The following is a 10,983-nucleotide window of genomic DNA, read 5'->3' as shown; positions in this document are numbered from 1 at the left end:
GTACGCACAGTTCAATGGACATTATTATTTTTGTTTTGCTTCCGCTTCAAGCCACAATTATATTTAAATATTTTGAATTTTGTCTTTGAGGCCGTAGGTAATCTTCGAATTACTGGCCGGTTATGACGCTACACCTATAAGGGCGGGTTTAGGTCGTGACACATACATTCAATATAATGTTTGAAAAGCGAATCACACTAACGGTCCCTGTAGTTTGAGATTTGTGTTACTTTAATCCCTGACCTTTCAATTGTGATACATTTGACCTTGAATTTTGAATCTCGTTCCAAATAAAAAAAATTAAAGACATCGTTGTTCTATTTCAAAGGCAAAATCGTCAATTTGATCAGATATAAATTAATTTGACAAAAAAAAATGTCAAAAAATCATTTTTGAACTTTTAAAAATTATTTCTACCCACCAAAGGTAAAATTATATAAAAATAATAAATATTTTACGTTTTTATTTTTTATCAAATTAATGTTTAGTATGTGTTTTGATGATAATTATGTAATGAGTGGTTATTCTTATTAATGTTTTTGGACGTTATCATATAATAGATAGTTGTATTTGTTATTAATAGATATTTTTTGATGGTTATCATGTAATGAATGGTTATTAGACTTTTAATGTGTAAACGATATGTTTAATATACGAAATGTTTGAACTTTGAATTTTTTCATTTAATGAATTGGTTTAATAATGACGCTATATTTGATTTTTGAGAAAATAAAAACTAATTTAATGAAAATAAATATAAGAAAAATATTTTTAAAAATTATTTCTACTCTCTTAAAAGATAAAATTATATAAAAATGGTGTGTTTTTAATTTTTTTTACCAATTTAATTTTTAATTTCTTACAAAAAATTTCTGAAAATAGATTTTGAAAATCAAATCAAACAAAATTTTATAACCAAGAAAGTTTCAACATTATTCATTAAAAATAAGACCATTACATTTTAAACAACATATAAGTTAACCAATAGAAAATAAGTTACGTGACGACTTTCCTTTTAAAATGGACCATTTGCGAAGGAAACATCTCTGATTGTCTTTATTTAAAACAAGATTTAAAATTCAAAATCAAATATATCACAATTAATAAGTCAGGGACTAAGTGACACAAGTTCTAAACTATATAGATTGTTAGTATACTTCATTCATATTTGAATCAATAGTGAACGACTTTTAAATTTTGACGAGGATACCACCATAAATATAATAGCAATGATAGAGACCACTAAAAAATCCCATCACTAACAACTCTAATGAGTTAGAAAATGTAAAAAATAAAAGAAAAAAGAAAAACACAAGAGACAACCATCACATCAAATGAAAAGCCACCTCATTAGTGTTCCCCTAGTGCTCTCTTTTTAGTGCTCCTAAGCATTAATCTAAATATAATTCAAGACATCAGGTTAGGTCCACAGTCGAACTACAAAACATACAGATTCAGGTATGAATGCCAACAAAGTAACCATCATCCAACTCAAATCATATATAATCCACCTTGCACAAATTTGACAAACACAGCATATCCAATTCTGAATCCGCATCACATTACCATGAAAAATCAAAATCATGTCATCGCTTCTGAGAAGCCAAAGAAATATTTCTACCCTGAATGGATTTTAATCAACTAACCACATTGAAATCCACTCTTAAATAATTAAATCATTTGTACACAGTTGATAACTTGAGATGCTTTCCATCATAACATCAGACAACTACAAAAATACAACCAAAAAATAAAAATAACAAAAAAATAGAAGACCACTTTGTAGGGCAACTAATCATCCAACACAAGGATGAAGATGAGGCCTTTAACAATAAACACAGAACAGCCATGCGATGCATCAGTCATTTCCATGAAAAGCCCGCTCCATTTCAAATGCTGGAACTGGGCATCGAAAAACACAGATTGAGAGGTACCAACAGAAATGGGAAAAGTTTTAAGTTAGGCCATCATAACATGAAAAGCAAAACAATCTGAAAAATATTCTGGCTCAAACAAGGAATGATTACACAAATGTAAAAAAGGATATGCTCACATTCTTACGACCATCAATATGTTTTAAGATCATTGCTGTTAATTAGTGAACAAGTACAGAAACATACTAATATATTATACAACCTTCTAGAAATGCCAATAAACATCATCTAGAGCACTTCCTCATTTCCCTAAATTGCCTACCTGTCTCCCCAACCATATCCATTAACATCTATTCAATATCTAATATAAGAATCTAAGGAGCTACCAACATGTATAATGTAAATTAACGCAAGCACTAGGGGCATTTCGGAGAGTTACCCCTCTTCGTCATAATCTTCCTCCTCTTCATCTATCCTTCCATTTAAATTGGCAAGTTGAACAGGATCAATGGCCATTTTTTCCATGTCAGCAAGGGACCAGCCAGGATATTCCTCGTGCTTCATTTCAAGAGCAGGCTTTGTTGATGAGGTAGAAGCAGGGGTAGTGGCAGCTAGCACAGCAGGGGTAGTGGAGGCTAGCACAGTGGTTGAGTCCTCACTCTCGTCCAAGCCCACATTGAGGTCAAAATTTCGAGCTGTTGCTTCTGCATTCTTAGAAACTGCAATGCTCTCCTTGGAGCATTCAGGAACTGCACCATTATCCAGCCTTTCATCGTTTTGCTTTTCCTTCTCATTGTGCTGAGAAATGTCAGGATCATCTTCAAATTTCTCATTATGAACAGGCAACTCCCTCTCGACTGTTCTACCTCTACCACGACCTCTACCTCTACCCCTACCCCTTCCTCTGCCACTACTACTGGTGTGGCCAGTCTCATGCTGCAATATGCATAAACACAAACCATTATTATGCAAAGCAACATTAGATTATTGCCACTGTTGCTTCATATCAATTATGTTCTTCTTCTTTTTTTCCTTTCATCAAAATAATAATAATAATAAAAATAATTAAAAAACAAAAAAATTTCCAAGATCACCTACTTTTTTTTCTTTTTCTTTTTTTTAAAGAAAAATGCTTGACGAATTATTCTCTCTAGCACAAAAGAATCAAACAATTAATGCATTTTGAGTCAGATTTTATATTACCACCCTTTCAAACCAGATAGTAATTTAGGAAACACAAACAAGGGGCTTATTAGTAATAAATATTGAGGAAAGCAACAATTACCTAACCATTGAAGCTTAGGAATGAGTGAAAGTTTATACAATTATTTAATACTCTCATGTTTAACGATAGTAAATTGAAGAGAACAATTTCTATGAGAACCTTCATCATAGAAACATAAGGTTACCATGGTTTAAAAAAAAACCCACGCTGAACTATTTAGAATTTCAACAAGTTTGCTTGTGTGAGCTAATGTAATAAAACACTAGTTCAAATGACAAATACAGAAGACAGAAATTATCTTACCGTCCTCCCCCTCTTCATCTCATCATCACTGTCATGCTCTTCATCATCAGCAATTTTCCTGGTTAAACAGTGTTACAATGTCAATAACAGAATTGAATGATACACCTAATATATATTCTCCACAAACGTCAGAAAATTATGATTCTGCACCTTCTTTTGGCAGCAGATCTGTCCTCACCAGCAGCATCAGAACCACCTAAATCAGGAACCTTGCTGACAATCTCCCTCAAGAAATCAAATACATTAAAGCTTTGTACACACTGTTTTCTGCAAGTTAAATAACCAAGTCAGATCACATAAATATTAATAGAAAATGAAGTCAGCAGTGTGCTTTTCCAAGCGTGAACAAAATCTGCATATATTTCTCATTGAGAAAGCAACTTTCTTAAATGTGACAGAGAGATTCCTTATTTTTGGAATTTATCTCCTCAAAATGATGGTAGATCAGATTACTGCTTCCATGACAGTAATCCAGGATGCAAGAAAGCAATTCTCACAAAAAGGTATGAGCACCAACACATACACGGGAGCAAGCCCCCATAAGTTACAAATTCAAATACTTTGCCTTTGCCTTTGCCTTTGCCTAGGGTTTGAGATTCAAATTCTATAGAAGAAACTTGCCAAACCAAACCAAACCAAGCCTTAAGTCCCATCAAATGGGGACTTACCAAAATAAGAAAAAATATTAAGATTACTTACAAATGCAAAGAATTCACAGTTTTGGCTCCCCGCTGGAGGGTTATCTCATATGTTCGATCGCAAAGATCTTGTAGAAATAGTTCCAACGCTTTAGCTGCATACAAATACACAAAAAGACGTGATACTAAGAGAGGAGAAATGTAAAAGAAAACAGTTGTCTAACGAACTAACATGTACAACACTTAAATGCAATATGACTCTTAACTACACAACACTTGATATTACTTACAAACTAAAAGAGGAACAGCCATAGCAATCTTCCCCACATCTTCATCAGCTTGCATTATCTTCTTAATTCGAGCCTGGTAATGGATAATTCAACCAGATATATATTTAAAGAAATGTCAGAATCATTAACAGCAAGTATAATAACATCTGCCAGAAACAAGAGTTGACCTACTGCAGAACAGCACACTAATTTTCTTAACAGATTAATGCTACTTGGACGAGTATGCCATCGTTGTAATGGTATGTAATGTAATAAAACAGTAAGATTTTGAAACATGCCTCAAAGAGGATGTAAACAATTATGAGGGCACATGACAGACAAAAGAATATCTTCTACACAAACATAAAAACAGAAAACACTAAAAAATAATAGACAAAGAGGAGTTAAACTGCAACTTGAAACGTTTTTGGAAGGGAGGAAAAATTAAAAACGTATTACATGCAAATTAGTGGAAAAGGAAAGAAAATATACACCAAAAGGGATCCAAAGATCCAGACTGCACTAAGAGGTAGTGCACCATGCCTAGACAATTCAAAAGAGGGTCCCTCAAAATCTTTTGCATTTGAACATGTAGAAGAACCAGCAAGGATGCCCAAACACACAAGCATCACACTAAAGCTTATTACACCACCAGAATTCCAAAATAAATGGTTGCTCATAAGCAAGTATCATCTAATATGGTCAAAACAAAGTGCATTCGTTTAAGAAATAATTTAATACTGAGACTTCACAGACATTACTCTAACAAGGCAACTACTTATAGCAGGTTCTAGTACAGCCAACAGATGCTCACCTAGACCAGTGATGCAAATTTGTCCAAAAGATGAAATGGAACCTTAGACAAATTGAAAATTTTATTAGTATGGCCCATCAAAGAGGTAGGTGCAAGCACTGGGCAGCCATTTTCCATGTTATGCTGTGGGATCGATCTAGGGGCTTCAAGGAGTTAATCATCTTGGGGGGCATAAGAGCATAATGCTAGTGACTGGAAGGCAACAGGGGGATGCCAGATGGGAAAAAGATTACAGCACTTCAATACATATAAAACAGGTGTCACCATTTCACCTGCCCAAGCCAAAAGTGAAAATATCTATAAATAGCCCCTCTACTAATACCTCAAGGCAAACACATCTTATCTTTCACTAATTTCAACATATATAGTGGGCTAGTGTAGTAAATAGAGATATGAATCTCCTAAATTTGACTAACCAAATGGCCTATTGATAAAGTCAAGTGGGGAAGAAAGATTCATGTAGCCGGCCCCATTGATGAGACTTAAGGCTTGGCTTGGTTTGGTTTGGTTTGTTAATGGTGGCCTCTCTCTCTCTCTCTCTCCAACTCTCCTTTTCCAGCAATAACATGTACAAAGGCAGAACCAGGGGTGGAAAAGGGACCATGACCCACTTAAAGCTCTCAAAAGTCCTGCGAATATTTCATTGTTTGCTCTTGAATATCTTATATTGTAAAGAGTTGGATCCCTAGTTTATATTCAATAAACTAGTGTAACCCATTAAGCACACAAAAATAAAAATAAAAATGCTGCAGATTGCTAATCCAGCATGTCAATAAACTAAACTACGTTAAAATGTGGAGAAACTAGAAACCATTACCCATCTGGACATCCACCTCTCTCTATGCCAGTTTATACAAACAGTTTGTCTCTCTTCTCTATCACCATCAACAAAACTTTCTATTCTCTCCCAAACTCTCCACATCAAAATGCACAACGAACTTAACAAAAAACATGCATTACAAAGCAAACAATTATTGTTCTTCATCTATGAGCTAAAAGATTATTGTTCTAAAATTAGATTTCCCTCTCAATGTCTCTATGTAACTTTGTACGACAAGCTCCTATCGTGAACAATAGCATCAGGCATACCACATACCTTCATTGCAAGAACCGCCTATTGGGAGTGACACTTCTTCTCTAAAACAAAAATTTTGTTGTTTAACGTAAAAATCTTGTCAAAACCCATATTAACATCGAGATAGAATCATGATTCCAACTAGGATGAGACCACTCAAACATCTGAACGCAAAGGAACAAAATAAAACTATCAAGGAGAAATTTTTTTTTGTAGAGAACACGTATTTATCCTAGATTTTGCCCTTCCTCATAAAGGATGTCATTTTTTTTTTATATTATGTACCTTTCAATTTTAATTCAGCAAGAATTGAGAAGTTACTTTTACTATACTAATGTTTAATAATTTGGTGGTGGTGTTTACATTTATATATAAAAACTAAGCAAAAAATAAAATAGTTAAACACACCCCTAGGCGCTCACAACCATACTCTTCTATGTGACCCCCCCTCCTGCACCCGCTTCCCAATGTTCTCAATAACAGCTCCTTGTGTCAACGTGGCATGATAATTAAGTTTCTTTTTCGATGGGCATGCCAGTCAACTTACTACAAGCATTTAAAGCACTCTTGCCTGGGTAGGCATACAAAACCACTTGAGATATTAAGCTATCTAAACTTTTGCAAGCATAAATATTTTATTCAGGAATTTTTTTGTCAAACCTATCACTTAAGTGCCTTCCAATATTAAATCAAACATTGTTGAGAAGACTATTTATTAACCTAGTAGTTACTGCACATTAATTTAAAAGAGATAGACTCGAGCCAATTTATGAAGACTATTTCAAAATTCTTCCTTTAGTTCTTTCTTTCTTTCTTTCTTTCTCCTTCTCTTTTTTAAAGTATGTTTGGGACACATCAACTATGTAAACCCGGACATGTCCCAGACCAAATACCAAAATAAAATAACAATAATAAAGTGAACCAATACAGTAATGTGACTCACAATTTAATGTAACTTTCTAGTAAGTTTTCCTGGAAATAGTTTTTTATTTTTATTTTCTTAGTAACAAAATAAAATTTGCATTGGAGAACATTCCGAGGGGGCACAACCCTTATACAATCAAATTAAAAATAATAAACAAATAAATAAAATAACATAAAATAAGCACGGAATAAAAACCTAAAACCCAAAATACAGCCCAAGAGACCAAAATCCATAATACATCCCAAGATACAACCATTCTCAACTACTAAAATGCTTCAAAACTATGCCAATTTCAAATAAAGAGATGTCTCAGCTTCTGACATCAATTTCGATTTGTCCCCACCAGCTTTACCAAATACCAATGACAACATCAAATTTTATCTCCGGATGCAACTCTTTGAAGTGTTTCATGAATTCTTCCATGAATACAGAATAAGCACTAATCCAATTTCTTAGGTAAAATTTTCCATTCACAACGAGACTGCTCGGACCCATTAAGATTTCATATCTCGACTATCATGTACCAAATTCCAACTCATGCCCTCCCTACACGTTGCCCTACTAAATTCTCATATCCCTCCTCTTTCTATCAAAATTAACCAAAAAATGATGCTATTTAAGTTCTCTTTCCTTCCTAGAAGAAGTTTTTCCCCTTTCCATATTCTTCTTAACCTTACAAAATCTTTACTTATGATTGTCAAGAAGACTAGTACAATCATCAACCTTCTTATCCCTTTTTGTATCACCTACAACCAACTCTTTCACTTGACAAACAAATGATAAAATTTCTCCACATTTCCAAAGTGTTTATCTTCCTTCATGAGATTTAAAGATTCATTATGTTCAACATGAAATGAAACCCTAAGACCTACTTGATTATAAACAGAATCTTCTAAGATCTCTACCTCAACATCACATGGATGGAGGCAGACAACAATACTAGAGGAGATACCTCTGACTGCAATTCCAAACCAACAATAAGCTCATCCACGAAGGGCCTCCTTGTTAAAGAACTTGATCAACATTGACAACGTCATCATCCCCTTCTGAAACACCTCAACTTCTTTAAGAAAATCTTACCCACCTTTTTCAATCCTATCAACAACCAATAAACGACCTTCACAAATCTCCATGACATTACAACCTCCTCCTAAAAATTCCAACTTAAGGCCCACCACCCTTATCAAAACAAGCCTTTCATCGAACTCTGCCCAACCTCTGAATTTGGAAAAACCCACCATTCTCCATCATCAGGGAAATTAACACAACCCCAAAACTATTCTCTGCAGGCTGCAGTAGATAAAACCTTATCCTTCTGCTTGAAAGATAAACTGGACTGAGATTGGGCCTCACCATCACGATAAATGGGCTACTAATATCCTGATTAAGAAATGATCGAGTTAATACAAGGGTTTTCCATAAGCCCATAATCGAACTCATCCTGTAACCGAACTCATCCTTAAAGACTAGACCTCGGCCTAGATTGATCTAAAGACCTAGCATTAATAACAATGCCATAACTCCAAAAGGGCCAAGACTAAGCCCAACTTCCCACTATTTACCTAGGCTAACTCAACCATATCTCGATCTAAACCCAGATAGAAACCTGGCAATCCTCCTTTCTTTTGCTTCGCCCATGTGGCTCATTCCGAACCATAGGAAAACTCCCACCTCCAGTAGCATCACCTATAGATTTTAAAATCTCATCCTCTACACTCCCACCTTCACCTCCAACTCTGGCACCCCTTTCTCTGGTTCAGTCAATTCCACAAGGCTATCATCTCTAGTGAAGATGGGAATCTTATTGTAAAGTGTAAGGAAATTTTATTATGTTCGTTCAATAAAATAATTTTCTTTTGCTTTTCATGGGTGGAACGGGGTTAGGGCGGGAGGATTTGAAATAAACACACTTTTTCTTTACTTTTCCCTCCTTTTTCCTGAAATAAACATACATGACAATAAATTCAATATCAGTCAACACAAAACACAAAGATCACTTAAATGAAGTCGTAAAAGCTAAGAGAGAATTGAAGAATCAATCAGTCAATTGAAGAATATGTATGCGCAATGTGCATGTACAAGTTCAGGTAATATTAGCAAATTGTGCCCATGTGACACCAGAATAACAATTTCCTTTTCAATGTGCCAAGCTATGGAAGTTATGATAAGCCCATAAATGAACCTTTAATGGCATTGAAAATCAATTGAATGCGATGCTTGTTTTAACAATGGGGCATAGTTTTTTGGAGACTTTCTCCTAAATAATATTATTTCTTTATATGTGAAAAATTGAAAATTATCATCTCTCTCTCTCTCTCTCTCTCTCTCTCTCTCTCACACACACACACACACACACACACACATTTCTTAAATGCTTTCTTTGTTTTAGGGGATTTTTTAGGGTTGCAACTCAGGCAAGTTGAGGGTGTGTCCAAGCTTAGCCCGATGTGTTACTCGGGTTGTTCAAATTAAAACATTAAAAAAAAAAAATTGGTTGTCCTAAACTAACGTATTGCACTTTTTGAAAAGAAAAAAGGAAACATAACTCAAAAAATACGAACCATAATACGAAAGTTACCTTGAATTATGTGTACCAAACAATAGAATATATTACATTGCAATATAATTTAATCCAAACGGTGATAAAAAAAATTTGTAATTAATACTATTATTTCATGTTTGATATATATAACTAGAATTTGGATAATTCGGATTCTTCACTTCGTGAAAAGTTCTGCCCAAGCCCTGGTCGAATTTAATTCATGCCGGCAAGTTTTGGTCCAAATTTTATAATTATACAGTTCAGGTTGTTCCGAAAGAGGTGGGGGCGGGACGGGTTTGTACAAAAATAAATTTTTTATTTTTAGCTTTTTCCCCTTTTCATTTTGTCAAATAGATAGATATATAACGGAAATGAATTTAGGTGAGAATAGTATATCAACTGAACCAAGCCGTACAAGATTGTCCCAAATAGAAAACATATTTTGAAAATCAACCTTATGAACAAGCAGAGAAACATGAACACAGAAATCACAACAAATCAATAGACAAATTGAAGAAGATAAACATGAAGTCACACACAAACAAATACATACAAAGAAAGAGAGGTGACTGACCGCAGGAAAACGAGTGTCGAGCTTCTTCCTCATAGTGTTGAACTCTGTAGAACATCAACCGAAACCCTAGAGAGAGATACAGTTATATATATGTATGTATATATCTCGAAGAAACCCTATATAAATACAAGAAGCATATGCTTCATTTCCTCTTTAAGAGCGACTTCAGACCCAAATTGCGTATGCATTTATTTATAGATAAAAATATAATATATAGAAGGATCAACCAACTACGGATAAATCTAAACTGTAGTAATATATATAATACTCGGATTGGACTCTTCATTATCTATAGTGTTTTTTTTTTATATATACATATATATATATATATATATGCCCTTTAAATGAATAAAATTAATATTACATATAATATTTTTGTGTTTTAATTCTATTATAATGAAAACATTAAATTATATATTATCTATAAAAATATATTTAATAAATATAATTAGGACTGGAAAAGTAAAATCTGTCTCCGCTCCACTTCCTCATCAAGTTAATTAACAGTTTTTAATAATATTAAAATTTTATTTTAATTAATAATTCAGATAATTTTATTATTGTATAGGTGAACAATTAAAATTTTCATTTTTTCAATTAATTCTGTTAAATAAAAAATTATGACAAGAAATTATTTGTAATTTTCCTAACCATAGGGGCAATTCGTATTTTAAGCAAATCTCAGGGGATGTATTTATAATTTACCCTTTAATATATATATATATATATATATATGTATATATA

The 10,983-nt window shown here is 33.6% G+C and overlaps 1 protein-coding gene across 5 annotated transcripts; it reads right to left on the bottom strand.

Annotated features, from left to right (window-relative positions):
* Window positions 1-2,034: 2,034 nt before the first annotated feature.
* LOC114274887 (uncharacterized) lies at window positions 2,035-10,514 on the bottom strand. Of its 5 annotated transcripts, XM_082906404.1 has the most exons (7): window positions 10,240-10,498; window positions 9,034-9,060; window positions 4,331-4,403; window positions 4,102-4,195; window positions 3,553-3,669; window positions 3,403-3,460; window positions 2,035-2,810 (listed from the first exon to the last, which is right to left on the bottom strand). In XM_082906404.1, exons 1-7 carry the CDS (start codon window positions 10,270-10,272, stop codon window positions 2,310-2,312), a joined length of 903 nt encoding a protein of 300 aa, XP_082762530.1. In that variant the 5' UTR covers window positions 10,273-10,498; the 3' UTR covers window positions 2,035-2,309. The 5 variants fall into 5 exon arrangements, with proteins under 5 accessions (XP_082762530.1, XP_082762531.1, XP_082762532.1 ...); XM_082906405.1 differs by lacking the exon at window positions 9,034-9,060 and having other exon boundaries at window positions 10,219-10,514; XM_082906406.1 differs by lacking the exon at window positions 9,034-9,060 and having other exon boundaries at window positions 10,240-10,513.
* Window positions 10,515-10,983: the final 469 nt, after the last annotated feature.

This window comes from Camellia sinensis, chromosome 14 (genome assembly GCF_055761805.1).
Source record: "Camellia sinensis isolate YWXY chromosome 14, ASM5576180v1, whole genome shotgun sequence".
Classification (NCBI taxonomy): Eukaryota; Viridiplantae; Streptophyta; class Magnoliopsida; order Ericales; family Theaceae; genus Camellia; species Camellia sinensis.
This window is presented reverse-complemented; position numbering and strand designations above follow the sequence as displayed.